Here is a 20,524-nt window from a genome sequence, read left to right on the forward strand (position 1 = left end):
ACACAGGATGACATTTTCAAAGCAGCTTTTATTCACAAGCACAAAAACCAAAGATGTACAAAGAAGCCAGTTGCTGCAGAGCTTCCAGGAAGTAGGTGGCTCTTCTGACCAATTGCAGCATACTGATGGTAATGGTGGAGAGCAGTCCTGGAATACTAGCCAAAAATTCTCACATCCTGACCTTGACCAGGAAGGCCAGCAGAAGGTCCCAGTTTCAGGAGGCAGCCACACCCCCTGCCCCAGCCCCATGTGGAGGCAGTGTCATTGGAGGCAGGAACATGGCTTTTAGCTTCCCGGACATGTTTGCAATCTCTGGGTCCTGGGACTCATAAGATTTTATCAGTCTGGCAAATTTCAGGACCCCTAAGAGAGAGAAGGGGAAGAGAGAAAACAGCTCAGAACAACTCTGTTGACACCAGATTCCCCAGATCATAGGTTTACCAAGGATACCATCCTGTGGCCAGACAAAGGAGCTGCAGCCACAGGTAGAAAATCCAGCATATGGAACCAACAGCTAAACTGAAATTTTGCTTGCATTGCCCATTCCCCTAGGCCCACGAGGCTGGATGCTCCCTGCCCCAGGAGGGACCCTCAAACACAAAGGGAGGAAAGGGAAACCTGCCGCAGCCCAGCTCTGCCTTCCCAGCCAGGGCGAACCTACCTTCTCCATCATTACTGAAGCCATAGGCTTTAATCACATCCTGCTGGATCTGGGTGGCCACGGGCAGCAGGAACTGCAGCATCTTGCCCATATCATTGCAGGCGTTATCCCGGGCCTCCTCCATGCGCTGGGCGTTCTCCGGGGAGCCGAAGGCCTTGATGACCTCGGCCAGGACCACTAGGGCAGAGGCACAGCAGTGAGAGCCCGACGCGGCGCCCAACCCCCCCTACCCCCCGCGGCGCTGGGCCCTCGCTGCCGGGGGGAGGAGTCGGGCCGCTCCTGGCCCCGGGGAGGGAGCAGGGGGAGGGGGCGGTGCTCCCCTCCGCCGGCCCCGGCGCGTCTCCCTGTGCACCGAGCGAGGTGCTGGCTATCGCGCGGCCCAGCGCTGCCGCTGCATTTTGCTGGGAGCCGAGACAAGTCCCGGGGGGGGCGCAGGGGGTCTCCTGGGAGGCTCCAACCCGCCCTCACCTTTGGCCTGCTCGGCGCTCAGCGAGCCCGGCGGGGCCTGGGCCGGAGCAGCCATGGGGCGCTGCAGGCTGGACATGGGGCGGGGGCGCAGCAGGCCCCGGCCAGGCCCATGGGCTCGCGGGGGCGGGGGAAGCCGCCGCGGCAGGAGAGCGAGCGAGTCTGCGCCGCTGCCGCCCGCCCGCGGCCTGACGTCTAGAGGCGGGGAGGAGTCACGGCTTGCGGGGGGAGACCGCTAGAGGCGCGGCCGGAGATGTGGGGGGCAGCGGGGGGAATTGAACCCCGCTGCACCGCTCCTGCGCCCCGCGGACAGGCGGGACCGCAACCCCCCCCCCGCCGGTCCCCATGGGCTCTGCGCGCTGCCACACGTGACTACCCGCCCCCAGCAGCTGAGCGCCGCATTACCCGGGCTGCTCCTCCCGAACGAGGGGCTGCCCCCCGCCCCCGTAACACCCCAAACCCCGCGCCCTGAGGGCCCAGCACCGATCTGACATTCACCGCCCACAGAGGCTTCCTGGCACCCCAGGAAACCTGCTAGACAAATACTAAAAGAGCTGAAATCACTGAGCGCTCCCCCTCTAGCGCGGGTCCCCACCCGGCCTGTAGAGCGCTCCCGCTGAGGGTGACTTGCCAGCCGGGCAAGCAGCCCTCTTGGCGGCTTTGCACAGGGGGCTACAAAGGTGCCGACACCCCCAGCGCCCCGCGGATCGTGTTCTGAGCCCCGCAAAACAGGGCTTTTTTGAACAAAGGAGCGATATGTAGATGAGGTGCTTTCCTATTGGTGTAAATGACTATGAGCCACGCCCCTGGCCGCAATAGCGTGCGGAGAAGGGGAAGAAAGGCAGAAAGGGAGGGGAAGTAGTTGTGCAGAGGAGCTGTAGGCAGGTAATGCTGGTGTTCAGACTAGAGGGGAGATCGGGAGAAGTGATAGAGGCCTGGGTTGTGCACAGCAGTGCGCTGCCTTTAGCGAATTTATGTGCACCAGTAGTGCAAGTACGGTGGTACACTCCAGTACGTTATACAGGCAAGAGATTTTTAGGGGGTACCTGAGAGACTTGGGGCTAGCCCCCCTCAGGGTGGGGTGGGGCTGCGCTCTGCTCCTTCAAGGAGGAGAACAGGGTTAGGGAGAGGATTCATTCTTTATATGAGTTTAACAACACAGTGCATATGCTAAAAAATTTAAACAAAGGCTTTGTTTAAGTTTGTTAGCAAATGTATTGTGCTGTTAAATTGGTCAAGAGTCTTCAAGGGGTGGGGGATGGGGACAGAAAGTGTTTAAACAGTGTTTTTGATTCTGTGTCTGAATTATCTATGACATTCATACTGCATGACAAGAAGTCCAAATCATTAGAGGAATGCCTCTACTTGCACTGACCAGAGGATGTTTGGATTCTGATTTCAGACCAGTTCTGCAGCCTGACTGGAATCAAGTGTTGTCTCCAGTGTACACAGAATTCTTTGCAGACAGACTAGTCTAACATGCATTTTGCTAAATGGAACTGGAGCAGCAAAACAAAGAAAACAAATGCCTCCTTTTCCAGCTTTGTGGGTGAGAGAACTATAAATGAAGATTATAATGCCGGACACTGATTACCTTAAACCAGTTTCCTCAGGAATCTGCCAAGAACTTTGCTGAAAATATGTCCCTCATTTTAGCAACAGAGCTAAGATTTATAACACCTCTGCCCACTTTTATTCCAATGATGACCCTTCTAATCTGACAGCTCAGGCATTGTCAGTTTCATCTAGAAAAATTTATAAACTTGGAACCTAATCCTGTAAACCTAATCATTTGATCAATTCTACTGAAGGCAATGGGACTATTTCCATGTCTGCAGACCACTTTTGTGGTAAGAGTTTCAGGAGTCTGTTCTGTTCCTATAGAGGAAGTTGAATCTCCCATTGAAATGCAATGTTTGGGTACAATATCATAATGCAGTTTAGGATACGGTTCTACTTTAAAATTGTCTTTTAATAAGTCATATATATGCTGAAATGGCTCCTCATCCAACTCCCATATTCCATATAAACAGGCTGAAATACTACACATTTTGGGGGAAAGTGAGTAGTTAAGCATGTTGAAGTTTGTATATACAAACACCCATTTTATCACTGTACTGGAAAATATAACTAAACTAAATTTTCTATGGAATTTGAAGAAAGTTTAACTGCCCCAAAATTTAACAGCCCACCTGTCAACCTGAAAAAAATTACATGCCTTCTAAGAGGAAAGAATCAGTCCACATTTACTAGAAAAAAATCCTTCCAACTGGTGTTCAGAAGTGTTAGAAGACTCATGAGCAGAAGGCAGAGAGGATACCCTGCCACATTATGACCAGCATAAAATAAAATAAAATAATAAAATCTCAAAGAGGCAGAGGTTCACAAATTTGCAAACCTAAAAACCTGTGTTATGCTTAAACCACCTCAGCACATACCAGGTTTATGAAAATTAAAAAGGTAACTGCAAAGGCACACTGAAGCCCATTAATCTGAACGGGTGCCAGCTAGTATGCCCTCACTGATGAAAGGTGCTGTCATAAACAGATAAGTAAGAGTTAATAGAACAAAAGTGCTTCATATCTCTTTTGCCTGGAAAGGGTTAACAAGAACAGTGAGCCTGGCTGTCACCTGACCAAGGACCAATCAGGGGACAGGATACTTTCAAATCTTGAGGGAGGGAAGTTTTTGTGTGTGCTGTTAGTTTTTGGTTGTTGTTCACTCTGGGGGCTCAGAGGGATCAGACGTGCAACCAGGTTTCTCTCCAATCTCTCCAATACAGGCTCTTATAAGTTTAGAATAGTGAGTACTAGATAGATAAGGCGAGCTAAGCTTATGTTTGTTTTCTTTATTTGCAAATGTGTATTTGGCTGGGAGGAGTTCAAATGTGTATTTGTTTGGGAGGAGTTCAAATTTATATTTTGCTGAAAGGATTTTAGTTTGTACTTGAATACTTAGGCTGGGAGGGTGTTCCCAGTGTCTATAGCAGAAAGACTCTGTACCTATTCCATTTTAAATTTACAAAGCTAATTTTTACTGTTTTTCTCTCTAATTAAAAGTTTCGTGTTTAAGAGCCTGATCGTTTTTTTATTCTGGTGAGACCCCAGGGGACTGGGTCTGAATTCACCAGGGAATTGGTGGGGAGAAAGGAGGGAAGGGGGAGAGAAAGGTTAATTTTCTCTCTGTGTTAGGATTACTGTCTCTCTCGGAGAATCTGGGAGGGGAAGAGAGAAGGAGGGGGGAAGGTGCATTTTCCTCTCTGTTTTAAGATTCAAGGAGTTTGAATCACAGTGATCTTCCAGGGTAACCCAGGGAGGGGAAGCCTGGGAGATGCAATGGTGAGGGAAAGGGTTTACTTTCCTTGTGTTAAGATCCAGAGGGTCTGGGTCTTGGGAGCCCCTGGGCAAGGTTTTGGGGGGACCAGAGTGTACCAGGCACTGGAATTCCTGGCTGGTGGCAGCGCTACAGGTTCTAAGCTGGTAATTGAGCTTAGAGGAATTCATGCTGGTACCCCATCTTTTGGTTGCTAAGGTTCAGAGTGGGGAATTATACCATGACAGATGCGGTCACACCCGAACAGCTAAAAATTAACCTTGCCCTTTTAAGTTAAACAAAATCATGGCACTTGCTCCATCTCTGTTGTTACATAACAGATAACAGAACTCCAGTGGGGCATGGTGCTGGCACATAGGGTCTTAGGTACGTGGTGTGATTTTTCAGAATCTCTTTGGGAATAGGCAGTAGCATAGCTAGCGGGGTGCAGGGGAAGCGGCACCTGCAGGGCCAGCGCTGGCAGCAGCACAGCCGGAGGAGCCATGGGCGGGTGGGGTGGGCGGCAGGGGTGGCCAGAGGAGTGAGGGGGCCAGCTCCTCAGCCATCATGCCCCACACTCAGCGCGGCCTCAACATCGCCGCAGCCACCTCCTGCGGCAGCTCAGGGCTTGGCGGCCAAGTGCTCTCTGTCCCTTGCTAATGCGGCGGGCGGGGGGAGGCGAAAGGGCCCCTGTGCCTTTAAGACCACCTGGCTAGCAAGCCCTGTGTGGAGTGCACCGAGCGCCGGGAGCAGGCCGGGGACAGGCGGCAGCACAGAACGGAAGGTGAGCGGCGGGGGTCCGGTGCCTTGCACTGGGGGGTCCAGGCAAGGGGCTCCCCGGGGCCAGGCTCACAGGTCAGGGGTACAGGCTGCGGTCTGGATGGGGGGCCCTGGCGCGGTGCAGGAGCCTGGAGTAGGGACGGGACCCTGTGGGTGGTGCAGGTTGCGCAGCCCGGCGGGGGACAACTGGTCCTGCAGAGCATGCTGGGCAGGAGAGACTCTCCCGGGTCTGCGTGGGGACAGGGGTATCCACACCCCCGGGAAGCTGGCAGGAGTCCTGAGCCGGGCCCCAGAGTTAATCTGGGGGGGGAAATGGGAGGAGCCGGGGGCCTGGCCAGAGGAGGAGCCAAGGGGGCATGGCCAGAGGAGGAGCCAAGGGAGGGTGCCTTTTTTATGTTTGCTCCCCCTACACTTAGAACCTGGTTATGCCACTGCATGTAGGTGAAATAGCTGGAATATTAGCTACGTTTACTACGTTTGCTCCTCTGGTAATGCCCACAAGGTATTTAACCAGCACATGAAGGGACAAGTCAAACTGAATGGCCCACTAAGGAACACTTAGCTCACAATGAACCTTGGAAAACACTTGTCTACACTTAATGTTCTTTTTGTGAATGTTCTAACTCAGGGGTAGGCAACCTATGGCACGCGTGCCAAAGGAGGTATGCGAGCTGATTTTCAGTGGCACTCACACTGCCCGGGTCCTAGCCACCAGTCCGGGGGACTCTGCATTTTAATTTAATTTTAAATAAAGCTTCTTAAACATTTTAAAAATCTCATTTACTTTACATACAACAATAGTTTAGTTATATATTATAGACTTATAGAAAGAGACCTTCTAAAAACGTTAAAATATATTACTGGCATGCAAAACCTTAAATTAGAGTGAATAAATGAAGACTTGGGACACCACTTCTGAAAGGTTGCTGACCCCTGTTCTAACTAGAATATGGGTGGGGGTGATGGACATGTAACTTGCCTATGTGACTCCAAACACCATCTTTCACAGTAAGAACAGATTTCCCTTTATTTGGCACTTGGCAGAAGCTAAAAGGCCCTGGCCTGGAAACATATTCATTTTGCCTCTTTCCTGCTCCAGTCTCTGGACTATGAACATACACTAATGGGAACATTCTAACCAAGGGACTGAGGTCTTGAAGGTAATCTGGAGCCTTCATATTTCCTTGATCCTTTGCAAATGGATTTATGAGTTGGATATGGTACAGAGACTGTTCTAGCCTCATTGATTGCTGATTTCTCTCTTGCAATGGACAAAGATCAGATGTCTGCTGACTTTCTCACGAGCCAGCAGCCTTTGATACCTGTGGTATAAGCAACATAGCCCTTGCTTGAGTGGTTTTGTTCTTTCCTCTCCATATGTCAAACTCCTTTTGATCTCAATGGGAACAGGATTTGGCCCCAAGAGATCAGAGAATGTGATTTTGATCAATTCCTTATCTGTCCAGAGAGAGTTTGCATGCATGTTCTGCCAGCAGGGCCGTCCTTACCTGGTGCCCTACGCAGCTGTGTGCTGCTCCAGCGGCCAGCCTGATCCCCCGGCTGGTTGAGCCGCCCAAGAAAGCTGTCCCCACCCCTGCTCTGCCTCTTCCTCATGGCCCACACTCCTGCTCCCCTCCAGCCCTGCCCCACTCCACCCCTTCCCCAAAGCTCCTGCTCCGCCCCCACTCCACCCCTTTCTCTCAGGACTGCAGCAGGGGTCAGGCCTGCCCTGCACTCACTGGGCAGCAGTAAGTGGAGCGACCTGGCCCCAGCCCACTCCACACCATTGGCCTCCAGCCATGCTGCCCGTGAGTGCTGGGGGGTGGTTCCCCCGTACCCCCCAAGCCCCAAGGCTGGGAGCCAGGGGAGCAGAGTGGAGCAGGCTGGGGCCAGGTTTCTCCACTTCCCACCGCCTTGTGAGTGCAGGGTTGGGCCTGCCCTGCACACACGGGGCGGCGGAAAGTGGAGTGACCCAGCCCCAACCTGCTCCCCTCTGCCAGCTCATGCTGGGGAGTGGTTCCCCCCTGCCCGCCAAGGCTGCTCCTACCCCCACCCTCATGGAGGCCTGCGTGGGGCACCAAAATGGCTAGGGACCGCCCTGTCTGCCAGGCTGATTTTGATTGCCCCTCCTGTATGTCATGCTGAGAAAAATAATAAAACAATTTGGGCTGTAGTTCTATCAAGATATACATGGCACACACAGTTCTATGCCTCTTTTCCATCAAACCCAGATGCTTTCCTAGTGCCTGGGGGAGAGCAATACTTAGATACAATTCTGAAAGCTGGCAGAAGCTTAGTTTGGGGGAAGCTTACTTTGGACATAAGGGAGGCACTGTTAGTGTGTTAAGGGAAAGTGGGGTGATTGTCCTTTCTATCCTTCTTTCATTGAAGAAGTTTTAAGAAGTTTTCAATTTGGAGTGCTGCTGGATCCTCAATGACACCTGGAAGTACAGGTGGCACCAGGGGCCCAAAGCATCATTTTAGACGGGTAAGGAGGGTGTCGGAGGGGATGGGGAGCATGAGGGCCCCGGGCTGAGGACGGGGAGGAATCAAATGAAGGGTCATGTGCCCTCTCTTGTGTCCCTGCTATGAGTGCAGTACTGGCAAGAAATGATTTCTATTTGCACCACTGCTCTGCACACTCACAGCAATGAGGTGTGGCAGTGATGCCCCTCAGCTCCTGGACATGCCCATCTCCCCCATAACCCAGGTTGGCATTAGGGGGTACTGGACTACAGGAAGTACAGTAGAACCTCAGAATTACAAACTGACCAGTCAATCACACACCTTATTTGGAATCAGAAATATGCAATCATGCACCAGCAGTCAGCCCCTCCCCCAAAAAGCAAGTACAGTACTGTGTTAAAAATACGCTACTAAGAATAAAGGGAAAGTTAAAAAAAAAAAACTTTGACAAAGAAGGAAACTGTTTCTGTGCTTTTCATTTATATTTAGATTGTTAAAAGCAGCATTCTTCTTCTGCATAGTAAAGTTTCAAAGCTGTAATTAGTTAATGCTCAGTTGTAAATTTTTGAAAGAATCATGTTTTGTTCAGAGTTATGAACATTTCAGTTATCAACAAACTCCACTCTTGAGGTGTTCGCAAGTCTGAGGTTCTACTGTACTGCTCATACCCCCGACACACTGCATCTGCCAGTACCCCAACCTCATGTTAGGGGGCACTATTCTACCCTTTATACCCTGGACATGCACTTTCTCCCCTCCCCCAACTTGGTGTTACTGTGCTCCAGGAGGTGCCACTCTTCAAATATTGCCCCATCTCCTAGCAGATTGGCGTAAAGGGGACCTTCTGCTATTAGGGGCAGCGTTGTTCACCATGCCCTGGCCCTGCCTCTTGTCCCTCACACTCTGTTTTGCCACTGGGAGGTGCAGTGCTACTGGAGGTATTGTCCTTCATATTCTGGCTATGCCTCAGATTTCTACAGTTCTCTAATACTAGGGGTACTTGACTGATGGAGTGTTGGCCTTTGTTCACTCGCCATCTCCATCTCCTCCACACAACCTAGCACTAGGTGCTGCTAAAAGTGTCACCTTTTTTTCATATCATGCACAGGACCCTTATCTCAACACCCCAGCTGGCAGTCAGAGATGCTGTGTTCTCAGAGAAGCTGCCCTTCATATTTTGCACGTCAAATCTTTCTATACCCCCAACTTGCCCCCCAATTGGGGGCTCTATCTCAGAGCTATCACCCTTCATGACTTGGCCACATCCCATCTCCCTACACCCCATCCTGGAGCTAGGGCCACTGCATCTGGGGACCATGTTCCATTTTCATACACTGCAGTGCAGTGTGCTGTTTGTCACATCCCCTTACTCTCAGCTCCTTTGAAATGAACACAAGAAAGTCAGTTTCTGGAAGGGTTTTTTGTTTGGTTGCTTTTCTTTTTTAAGAGCTTCATATATATATTTATATATATAAATTATTAGAATGCATGTTGAGGGCTGGGAAAGTGGGGGACTTTGGGTATTTTTCCATAGCTTTTTTTAATGTTTGAAGTAAATATATATATGGGGACAGATCGAGATATACAACCGTGAGATCAGACACACGCACACACACGGATTGGAGAGTCACAAATTGCTACACAAAACCGCCACATCTAATGGGATGTGCATGAGTTAAAAGTACATCAATTGGAATGGGTGAAGGGAAAGGGGCAGCCACCATCTTGAAAACAGTCCCAGGATATCCTGTGTCTCTTGACCACATCAACCCTCCCAAGTGGGCTGGGAGGGAGAGGGGCAATTACCATCTCAAAAACAATCCCATGGTGCTTTGCACCTTCTGGCAATGTCTGTTCCCTTAAAGTGGGAGAAAATACAGCCACCTTCTTGAAAACAGTCCCATGGTGCTTTGCACCTCATGGCCAGGCCCAGCCCCTCATGAGTAGTGTGGGGAAGTCACAGTGTCCATTCTGAAGAATTCAAGTGGTGCCTGCATCTCTTTGCCACCTTCACTCCTGAAAGGGTTTGGAGTGTGGGAAGCAGCACTGCCCATTTTTGGAAAGTCCCATGATGCCTTCCACTTCTAAGCCATATCTTACATTAAACTGGGGTGGGGAGGCAGGGCAGAAGGAAAAGCAATTCCACCAGGGTTTGAGTGTCTGCCTCTTGGCCATGTCTGCTCACTCAAAGAAGCAGAAGGGGCTGCTGCCCTATGGAGAAAAGACTCAAGATGCTTTCCACCATTTTTTTTTTAAATTGTACAAAATAACTTTTAAAAGAGAAGCTGGAGCAGCAGCCATTTTGAATCCCCATGATTCTTTGTACCACCAGCTCTTTGCAACACCAACTTTGTCTCTTTCAGTGCCCCTTTCAAAATCCAGCCAGTGCTCCAAGCTTTTTGTTGGTTTTCCTCCCTTCCCCTCTTCTCTCCCCTCCCTGCCTTTGCTCCCAGGGTGGCAATCTTGTTTTCTCCACCCCTTCTTGTCTTGCACGGTGCTGAGTAGGATCAGGATATATCACTCTACAGCTTCCCCTCCCCCAGGATTTGGTTGGTTGGTTGGTTGCTCCTCTGGAGAGGGAGACATGATGATGTCATTCCGAGGGTTGGGGTCCATTTAAAGGGGTTTGTCACTTTCTTTCTTCAGGTGACTAGGAGGCAAGGCAATAGCAGAATGAAGGGAAAAGATGGAGAGAGAGAGGATTTAATATTGTGAATTGTATTTATTCATTTATTCAAGTCAATTTAGTCCCTGATAAAATTGCTGGCTCAGTAACTGAATCCTTGGTAAATCCCCAGAGCAGTACAACCCAGTCACTTCCAAACACACACATACTGCTCCCCTGCCAATGTGGTCTCCCCCTCCTGGAGACAGCCCTCACAGAGGGGAGGGGGAATCCAGCTCTGTGACCCTTTCAGTCCTCTGACAACAAGGAGATCAGTTAGCAGAGCCAATTGTGCTGCCAGCTTTTGTGAAGCAGGCATTTGCCCCTCCTAAGAACAGGGCTGAGACCTCACATACTCATTTAGCATGAGGGCCATGGAACAGCCACCAGATGTGAATGACTTTCAATTGCTACCAACCTGGGGCCATAGTGGAACTGGTGCACCCTAGAAGCAAAAGACTCCATATTCCAGTCCCCACAAACCTGGGATCTGATTGGACTTGGTACCTTGAGGCAAAGTACCTCCTATCCCATTCCCTCATCCCATTAGTTCCCCCATCCTGGGGCCAGATTTGAACTAGTGCCCTACAGGCAAAAGGCTTTACATCCCACTCCCCCGAGCAGTGGTTTCTACACACCTGTAATAATCCTCCTGTGTAGGGAGTGGCACTCCATGCAGAGGGTGATGGGCGTGAAGCCATTGCTGCTGCTCCAGAGCCAGACGCTGCAGCTCTGCTGACTGTGCATGCATGGCCTGGAGCTGATGAGCTGCAGACATGGGAGCAGAGAGAGATCCCGGCAAGTCCCTGTAGGGGGCAGCTTCAACCAAAGAAAAGAAAAAGAACACATCATGTCATCTTATCAGCCCCATCATCATCCACTCCTCCCTGACTCAATCATGCCTCACTAGTAGAGCTCCATTGATGCTGCTCAGTCCAGACCTATTGCACCTCCCAGTCCAGTATTCCAACCCTGGGTTCTCCTCTCACAGCGCTGCCACTGCCTTTCAGTCCTGACCTGTTAGTACCCTGATTTTCCAGTCCTGGTGCTACACCACCCCAAAGCTATTAATGCACTTCAGTCTCTCACTGTTATCTCAGTTCTGCTCCTTCTAGCTGTGTTGATGCCCTTCAATCCTGCCCCACAGCTCCCACCAGTGTTCTTACCGAAAAGTTGGTGGCGCAGCACCTCATTCTCATGTAGTGGGTGAGGAAGGAGTGGGTTGGGGATGGTACCAGCTGGGTATGGGATCCGAGTGAGATGCGACCCCGAGGCCAATGGGTCAATAAGGGGGTGAACAGAGGCTGAGGCTGGGGAGAGAAGATATCCATAGGTACTCTGTGCTATGGAAGTAGGGGAAGAAAGTGAGGAACAAAGGGGGAGGGAGAGAGTGACACACACAGCCAGACTGTTCTGTACTAGGGGCAGAACCATTGCAAGGTCAGCTGATACAGCTAATCACTTTTAGTCCCATTTGTTTCTGTATTTGTTCCTTGTATCCACGCTAGCTCATGGAACATTGTTCTGCAAGACCACACGCAATGCCCCCCTCTGCAACCATCACCACAGCGTGGCATTTGTGCCCTTCCAGTACCCTCCAGCTCCAGGCACAGCCCTCTGGGGCAGATGTGCAGCATAGGCGTGAGGCCACATATTGCATGCACAACATAAAGCCCATATGCTGCAGGGGCTACATTTCAAAAACGTGTCCATTCATTTTGGGTGCCTCTATTTTTGGATGCCCAACATGCAGGCGCTCCAGTTTGCAAGTACTTTGTACTGCAGCAGCATATTACTATTTAGTATGGCAGCTGCTTCTTCTGGATGGACATATTCTGTGGTGTTAAATGTTGGAATGCTGGTAGGAGGTGCATCAGTAAAAGGGGAATAATGGATACTGGTTTGCTCCTGCTATCATTTTGATTGGTTCTAACGGCTTTGAATGGGGCCATCTGTGGATCGGTGCTGGGGCACAGATCTACACAAACCATCCAGGTGCCTACACAGTCACCAGGTTCCCAACAGATTGGTATGGCTGGCACTGCTGCTTTTGAGTGCTCAAGGGGATATGGATGCTTCCTCTCTTTGGTACAATTATTTTCTACTATTGGGTAGCTGAGGTTTGTTTTCTTGAGTCTGTTACTGCTGAACTACTCCTTTTCCTTGTTTCTCTTTAGGATGCTGAGATATAAATGACCAGGACTCAACGGGGGGAGGGATAGCTCAGTGGTTTGAGCATTGGCCTGGTAAACCCAGGGTTGTGAGTTCAATCCTTGAGGGGGCCATTTGGGGAACTGGGGTAAAAATCTGGGGATTAGTCCTGCTTTGAGCAGGGGGTTGGACTAGATGACCTCCTGAGGTCCCTTCCAACCCTATGATCTATGAACTATGATCAGAGGACATCCCTCCAGGTCTCTCTGTGTAGCTCAGCCATCAAACTTCCCCTACTCCCACCCCCAGCACCTCATCTCCCAACTTAGGCAGTAGGAGACATCAGGAGGTGAGCAGAGAGCTCAGAATTCTTTGGGCACAGGGGGGTGTCTGTATCTATAGTTACTAGTGCCCCTGATTTCACTTTTTCAGATCAAGGAGTCTGGGAGCTGCAGCCAAGACACTGCCCACATCAGCACCCAGTAAGATAAGAGCAGCCATGTGATGCTGTCTGTGCCCGCTAGCCTCTCTCTGGTGTGCTTTCATTTTCAGGAGCTGAAACACATTGGTCCAAAAGGATAAAAACTTAAAACTTAAAAAAATTGTGTAGAGTGTTCTACGCTATTAAACAGCAATACTTAAACAAATGAAATAAAACTGCATTTGGAATAGGTCTCTGTGCCTCTAATAAGACGGAGTTAGGAGGGCTGGGCTGAGCCAAGACTAGCCAGGGCTTGGGGCCTATCCTGAATGAGGTGGAGGAGCTGAGACTACTTGAGTACAGCTCTACATGAGTCTAGTGGATGGAGAGCTTCCCATCTGGTCCCACCAGTGCTTGGGGCTGTAATTGAGCTGGGCATAAGCACTGACGGACTGCACTAAAGGGCCAAGACAGCCCGTGCAGTGTCGCTGGCTGTGCCTTCCTTCTACACTAGCACTGAACATGTGCAGGCTGAGGCGATTCTAAGACTTGCTCAGAAGCTAGAACCAGAGCTGGAATCACCTACATTTTCTCATGTAGACAAGAGATACAGTATGAAAATGAGACAACCTACAAAGGGAAAGAGCATTGGAGGCTAGGGATCCCACCCTGAGCCCTTGCACTCCCCTCACCTGCATGAATGGCATCCTGTTGGTGCAGATGGAGATGGGAGTGGATGTGAGAGTGCTGGTGATGATGGGGCGTCACATTGAGCATCTGCAGTCGGGCCAGGGGGTCATTGCTCAGGGCAGCTACCCGCTCTGCATGTTGCCGCTCAGCCGCCAGTCGCTCAGCATATGACATATCGGGACGCAGGGCTGGGCCGGTGGCGAGTGCCAGCCGCTCCCGCTCCAGGTGGCCCAGCCCTGGGTGGAAGGGGAAAGCAGGGTGCAGGCCAGGGGCTGCTTGCAGAGCCAGCCCTCCATGGCGCGGGAAAGGATCCATGGCAGCAGCAGGCACAGCATGGAGCTGCTCCAACTCAGCCGGCTTGACTTCAAAACCAGGCTTAAGACGCTCCCGCAGGTCCCGGTCCCTCAGGTCTCGTTCCCGGGCCTCCCGTTCCCTCAGCTCCCGTTCCCGTGTGGCTGGATCACTGCTGTAGATGGCTGGCACATTATAGCCCAGCAGACCGGGGTCAACAGCACCCAGTGGCACATAGAAGGGGTGATTGCGGTTGCTGGGGGACATGACATGAGGCCGGGCGTACTCGCTGAGCGTGCGCAAAGCTGGAGTGTCGGGGCCCAGGTACGGTGGGACGGTAGCCACGGCACTGCCTTGCTCAAAGGATGGACGGTGAGCGACAGGGCCGAGAGACGAGCACTCTACTGGCCGGCCCTCCTGAGCCATCTTCTGCAAGAGAGCAGAGAAGCTTTTCAGTGTCAGAGGCTAACAAGAGCCTCCCCCAGCAGGGGGCACTGTGATCCCTAAACATCACCCCTTGCTCAGCCCCATTCTTCCCAATAGGGTCACTGCAACACCTACCACACTTCTCTCCAATTCTCTCTCCTTTTCTCTCTCTCTCTCCTTCTCCCTCTCCCGCTCCCTCTCCCGCTCCTTCTCCTCCCGGGCCTTCTGTTCAGCCTCCCTGCGGACCTTCTCTACTAGATCCGCCCGTTTCTTGGCGAGTTTGGAGCCATCCAGGGGCACGAAGTAAAGGTCTGTACGGGAGCAGGAGTTGAAGCCACGATCTAGGTGTTTGTTGAACCTGTGAGAAGAACAGAGGCACAAGTGTCAGAGTATGAGAGAGATGGAGGACTGGGGGGAATAGCGAGGACTGGCACAAGCCTGGAAATGTATCAAGGAAGGTGGAGGGTGTGCAGGGATCTTGGAGCCAGTAAGGGCTGTGAAAAGCAGCTGTGCCCCACACACCTGATACACCCCTTCCCTTGCTGTGTCCCGCCCCAGCAATCCCTTCTGTGCAGGATGACTGCCCATCCCTTATTTTAAGGGACCATCCTAGACTTCCTTATTTCATTAATTTGTTGCATCAGTAAGGACAGGCTGAATCAACCTTAGCAGAGCAGCTTCAAAGTAAGTCTTGATTAGACCCTGTTTTCAATGTAGAATTCAGCCTGAAGAAACCTAATCTTTTAAGAAGGGCTGTCGATTAAGCGCAGTTAACTCATGCTATTATTGCAAACAAATTAATTGCAATTAAAAAAATTAATGTGATTAATCACAGTTTTAATTGCGCTGTTAAACAATAGACTACCAATTGAAATTTATTAAATATTTTGGATGTTTTTCTACATTTTCATATATATTGTATTCTGTGTTGTAACTGAAATCAAAGTGTATAATATTTTAATACAAATATTTGCACTGTAAATATGATAAACAAAATAAACAGTATTTTTCAATTCACCTCATACAAGTACACCTCTACCCCGATGTAATGCTGTCCTTGGGAGCCAAAAGATCTTACCGTGTTATAGGTGAAACCGCGTTATATTGAACTTGCTTTGATCCACCAGAGTGCGCAGCCCTGCCCTCCCGGAGTGCTGCTTTACCGCGTTATATCTGAATCAGGGCCGGCTCTAGCAATTTTGCCGCCCCAAGCACGACGGTACGCCGCGGGCGCCACTCTGCAGCTCGCAGCTCCCGCGGCTCTGGTGGATCTCCCGCAGGCTTCCCTGCAGGGGGTCCAGCGGTCCCGCGGCTCTGGTGGACCTCCCGCAGGCGTGCCTGCAGATACTCCACCGGAGCCGCAGGACCAGCGGACCCTCCGCAGGCACGCCTGCGGGAGCTCCACCAGAGCCGCCTGCCGCCGTCCCGGCAATCGGCAGAGCGCCCCCCGCGGCATGCCGCCCCAAGCATGCGCTTGGAGAGCTGTGATCTGGAGCCAGCCCTGATCTGAATTCATATTATATCGGGTCACGTTATATCGGGGTAGAGGTGTACTGTAGTACAATCTCTTTATTGTGAAAGTGCAACTTACAAATGTAGATTTTTGTTTGTTACATCACTGCACTCAAAAACAAAACAATGTAAAACTTCAGAGCCTACAAGTCCACTCAGTTCTACTTCTTGTTCAGCCAACCGCTAAGACAAACAAGTTTGTTTACATTTACAGGAGATAATGGTGCCCTCTTCTTATTTACAATGTCACCAGAAAGTGAGAACAGGCATTTGCATGGCACTTTTGTAGTTGGCATTGCAAGATATTTATGTGCTAGCTATGCTAAACATCCGTATGCCCCTTCATGCTTCAGCCACCATTCCAGTGTACATGCTTTCATGCTGATGACTCTTATTAAAAATTTAATTAAAGCATTATTTTTGTGACTGAACTCCTTGGGGGAAAATTGTATGTCCCCCGGCTCTGTTTTACCCGCATTCTGCCATATATTTCATGTTAGAACAGTCTCAGATGATGACTCAGCACGTTGTTCATTTTAAGAACACTTTCACTGCAGATTTCAGAAAACGCAAAGAAGGTACCAATGTGAGATTTCTAAAGACAGCTACAGCACTCAACCCAAGGTTTAAGAATCTGAAGTGCCTTCCAAAATCTGAGAGGGATGAGGTGTGGAGCATGCTTTCAGAAGTTTTAAAAGAGCAATACTCCGATGCGGAAACTACAGAACCCAAACCACCAAAAAAGAAAATCAACCTTCTGCTGGTGGCATCTGACTCAGATAATGAAAATGAACATGCGTCAGTCCATAGTGCTCTGGATTGTTATCAAGTAGAACCAATCATCAGCATGGAAGCATTTCCTCTGGAATGGTTATTGAAGCATGAAGGGACATATGAATCTTTAGCGCATCTGGCACATAAATATCTTGCACCACTGGCTACAACAGGGCCATGAGAACACCTGTTCTCACTTTCAGTTGACACTGTAAACAAGAAGCGGGCAGCATTATCACCTGCAAATGTAAACAAACTTGTTTGTCAGCAACTGGCTGAACTAGAAGTAGGACTGAGTGGACTTGCAGACTCTAAAATTTTACATTGTTTTATTTTGAATGCAGGTTTTTTTGTACATAATTCTACATTTGTAAGTTCAATTTTCATTATAAAGAGATTGCACTACAGTGCTTGTATTAGTATTTTTTAATTCACCTATTTCTTTTGTTTTTTACTGTGCAAATATTTGTAATAATATAATATAATAATATAAAGTGAGTGCTGTACACTTTGTATTGTGTTCTAATTGAAATCAATATATTTAAAATGTAGAAAACATCCAAAAATATTTAAATAAATGGTATTCTATTATTGTTTAACAGTGCGATTAATCGTGTGCTTAATTGTGATTAATTTCTTTAATTCCTTGACAGCCCTACTTTTAAGAAAAACTAACCACAAAGCTCAAAAAAAAAAATTCTCTTTTGGTATTGTCTTAAGACTGAATTGAACTGTGCACCTGAAATAAAAAATCTTGGATATGGCTTCATGTTTGAGACTTTGTTGTTAAAACATACTAAATATTCAGAAGTTTCTTGACCCCAGGCCTGTTTTTGTACTTATAACACAGGTAAGAAAATGAGAGGTAGAATTTAGAAAACTTTTGGAAAGGGAAAGGTTCATTAATGACTAAGTAAATAGCAAATGCTTGCCACATATGGGCACTAGTATGTTACAGCAAAGAAGGTTAAGTGAATACTGTGTGCAGGGGAAAGGATGGACTTCGAAACATGGTAGCCAGCTCCTTCTCCCAGTTTCTTAAAACTGATGGAATTTGTGATGTTCATTTCTATCTCAAATGCAGCAGCGGAAAGAATATTTTCCTTGTGTAAAAAGACTTGCTAAATATTGATTTTAAGGCTGAGCTTCAAATTAAATTTTATTTCAATTGTACATGTAAAGAGTTTTATGAATTGATTTCAGAACAAAGATGTATTGAAATGTATGAAAACTGATAAGAAGTACCATTTAAAACAGTTCATTGAAGCTTATGATATTTGTATTGTAAACATGAGGACAGTAAAAACGTACACTTGAGCTGCTAAGGGAAATTGTGTTTCCTAAAACGTCCCTTAAAATAAAGTGTTGTCCCTTATTTTTCATATAGCTTTCCCCTACTTGCATCCAGCACCCTACCTCTGTGGCCCAATCTGCTCCCCAAACACACAGGGCGAGATTCTCATCCCCTCTCCCACTACTGTATGCCACTGTGGCAGCTTACAGGTACCATAAACCAAAAGTCCAGGGGAAAATTCCCTGGTATAGGCACGGTGTTGGGCTGCAACGATGCCAACTGTGCAAACTGGTATGCTCTAATTTATGCCAGGGGCTGCAGCGACCCAGCCCTTCCTGGATGCCCTGCACAAAGGCCCACCCTCTGGATAGGCCACTCTTTTGAACTCCAGTGGGGGTTACTTATTGCTGCAGGCCCTGGAAAGCCACCCTCCCTTCCCTCACCCTCCTCTCTCCCCTTCTTTCCCCCTCTGTCTCATTTTTCTCTCTCTGTCTCGCTCGCCCCTGCTCACCTGGCTGACTGGCTGGCATGACTTGGTACGTCCACCACTTTGGGGGCTGGTGAAGGACTCCGAGCTGGAGGCATTGGGCTTTCCGGGGGCTCATACTCCTCTGACGGCTCTTGCTTGATCTGTGCAGCGCTCAGTGGTAGAGGCGGCAGGTGGGGAGCAGGGGCTGCCATGCTGCCAGGCAATGCGGGGGCAGTAGGAGCAGGTGAAGGGGCCTTGTAGCTGCCAGCTGCCGGAGAAGAGGTCATTCTGTACCCGGGGGGCGTGGCTGCACGGAACGATGAAGCGGAGGAAGAAGGGGGTGAACCTGGCTTGTAGGGAGCTGGGGGCTGGAATGTGGGGGCAGGTGAGCCTGCCCGCTTCCCATAGGGGGCCACCGTGGAGGGAGGAGCAGGGGGTGACACCGTCTTGTAGGGGGCTGAAGAGGAAGCCATGGTGGCGATGACAGTGGAGAGGGTGACAGAGGCAGACGTGACTGGTGGGCCAGCTCCATGTGCAGGTGAGGGTGGAGGTGGTGGAGGGAAGGTGTAGGCAGCAGGACTCTGCCCTTGGGGGTGAGCGCAGACACCTGGGTATGTCCCCTGGGAAGAGGAGGAGGAGGAGGAGGAGGAAGAAGAGGAGGAGGAAGAGGAGGCTGAAGGAGCCTGGCTGTATGTGGCCTGGCTGTGGGGTGGGTAGAGACGTAGTCCATAGGCAACATGCGAAGGGTGATGAGTGCCTGACTCCAAGGGGTGGGGGTAACCTCCAGGTGGCTGGGGAGGAGCTGCTGTGGCTGGGGAGACCCCCCCTCCAGCACCATGGCCATGGTGGTGGTGCTGCTGTGGTGGCTGCTGGGAGGGCTGGCCAGGGAAGGAGGCAGTGGGGTGGGAGCTGGTGTTGCCCAGAGGGCGGCCATAGGGTGGTGGACCCTGGCTCCACACTGGCTGGGAGGGCAGAGAGGGCTGGGTGTACTTGGGGGGCTGGCTGGAGATGGAGAGGCCACTGGGTGGGGGGAAAGAGTGGGCATAGGAGGCACTGTAGCTGGGCAGGGCCTGAGCAGGGGGAGGTGGAGGGTACTGAGCAGAAGAACTGGGTGGAGGGGGGGCATAGGGGTAACGTGAGGGGGGTGGGGCAGGTGCCTTGTCCTGCCCCATGCTGTGGGGCGATGGGAGGTGCCCACTCAATGCCTGCCCCACCATTCCAGGCGAGTTGGAGTTGGTGGATGCATTATTCAGTGGGCGCAGGGCTGGTGGAGGAGGCAGGTTGGCTGTGACATGGGGGAAGGAGGGGGCAGAAGCTGGGGGTGCTGCCAGGGGGTTGCCTGGGGGAGTCTTCTGAGGGGGTAGTCCCCCTGTCACAGAGGCCAGGGAGATGGGAGTAGTGGGTGGTGGGTTGTGCTTGGCACCAAGGGTCTGTTCACGCCCTCCCAGCACTGGGAGGCCCCCTCCTCCAGTAGTGGCTTTGGGGCCTCCCTGGACCACACTGGCAGTGGGATAAAGAGGAGCATGTGCAGCAGAGGAAGAGGAGGCAGGCACTGGTGGTGCCTGGGCCTGGAAAATCCTCGATGCCTGAGTCTCAAGTTGAGAGTGGTAGCCACCTGCAGGGGCCTGAGGGTGAACATCGCCTGCTAGGCTGAAACCTGGCTCGAGTGGACGGGCTAGGCTGTCAATTGGAGGGGCAGGTGGTGGACTCTGGGGGAACAGTGAGGGATGACGGTAGGAGTGAGATGGCCCTTGGGACAGCACAGAGGACGAGTCTGAGTCATTCTCCACGCTGCCTGGGCTGTAGACACTGGGCGAGGTGCTCCGGTTATCCTGGTCAATGTCCCGTGGGTCACTGCTCATCTCATCATTGAAGCTGTGACCATCAAGGCTGTCAACATCCGAGGGAGACTGGGGACATGGTAGCTCCTGAGGTACAGAGAGGAGGGAGATATCAGACAGTCCCTCAGAGCATAAGCAAAAAAGTTAACCCTTTCTGAGCCTCAGAGATTCTCCTTTCTGAAGTTCTCAGCCCCTCGTTATAGGAGCTGAGAAGGAAGGTCACCCTTTTCTGACACCCATTACATGTAGTCCCCAGTGACTCTCCTCTCTGGAGCTCTCTGGGGGCACCAAAGAAGATTGCGGGAT

The 20,524-nt window shown here is 50.6% G+C and overlaps 2 protein-coding genes and 1 non-coding gene across 5 annotated transcripts in view; all 3 read right to left on the reverse strand.

Moving 5' to 3' along the window:
* Window positions 1-8: 8 nt before the first annotated feature.
* C1H12orf57 (chromosome 1 C12orf57 homolog) lies at window positions 9-1,292 on the reverse strand. Its single transcript, XM_050967813.1, has 3 exons — window positions 1,130-1,292; window positions 662-838; window positions 9-363 (listed from the first exon to the last, which is right to left on the reverse strand). The coding sequence occupies exons 1-3, from the start codon at window positions 1,203-1,205 to the stop codon at window positions 215-217; spliced, it is 402 nt and encodes a 133-aa protein (XP_050823770.1). The 5' UTR covers window positions 1,206-1,292; the 3' UTR covers window positions 9-214.
* A 339-nt stretch (window positions 1,293-1,631) lies between these two features.
* On the reverse strand, window positions 1,632-1,692 carry LOC127043424 (U7 small nuclear RNA). Its single transcript, XR_007772268.1, has one exon. It is a non-coding gene; the product is annotated as a U7 small nuclear RNA (small nuclear RNA).
* A 7,513-nt stretch (window positions 1,693-9,205) lies between these two features.
* The window catches only part of ATN1 (atrophin 1), a 60,351-nt gene continuing 49,032 nt past the window's right edge, over window positions 9,206-20,524 (reverse strand). For 2 of the 3 annotated variants that reach the window (XM_050967144.1, XM_050967134.1), the window contains 6 exons: window positions 18,420-20,305; window positions 14,464-14,686; window positions 13,614-14,331; window positions 11,516-11,692; window positions 10,988-11,168; window positions 9,206-10,334 (listed from right to left, as the gene is read on the reverse strand). In XM_050967144.1, the coding sequence (XP_050823101.1) occupies window positions 10,301-10,334; window positions 10,988-11,168; window positions 11,516-11,692; window positions 13,614-14,331; window positions 14,464-14,686; window positions 18,420-20,305 (3,219 nt within the window). In that variant the 3' untranslated portion in view covers window positions 9,206-10,300. The remainder of the gene's footprint in view (window positions 10,335-10,987; window positions 11,169-11,515; window positions 11,693-13,613; window positions 14,332-14,463; window positions 14,687-18,419; window positions 20,306-20,524) is intronic. The other variant, XM_050967154.1, reaches the window with a different exon arrangement.

Source organism: Gopherus flavomarginatus, chromosome 1 (genome assembly GCF_025201925.1).
Source record: "Gopherus flavomarginatus isolate rGopFla2 chromosome 1, rGopFla2.mat.asm, whole genome shotgun sequence".
Taxonomy (NCBI): Eukaryota; Metazoa; Chordata; order Testudines; family Testudinidae; genus Gopherus; species Gopherus flavomarginatus.

Excerpts from the sequence above, each read along its gene's own strand:
- C1H12orf57 (XM_050967813.1), bottom strand. The coding sequence starts at position 1,205 with ATGTCCAGCCTGCAGCGCCCCATGGCTGCTCCGGCCCAGGCCCCGCCG. Across the intron at positions 839-1,129 it reads GAGCGCCGAGCAGGCCAAAG|TGGTCCTGGCCGAGGTCATC; the intron begins GTGAGGGCGGGT and ends CCTCTGCCCTAG. Across the intron at positions 364-661 it reads CTTCAGTAATGATGGAGAAG|GGGTCCTGAAATTTGCCAGA; the intron begins GTAGGTTCGCCC and ends TCTCTCTCTTAG.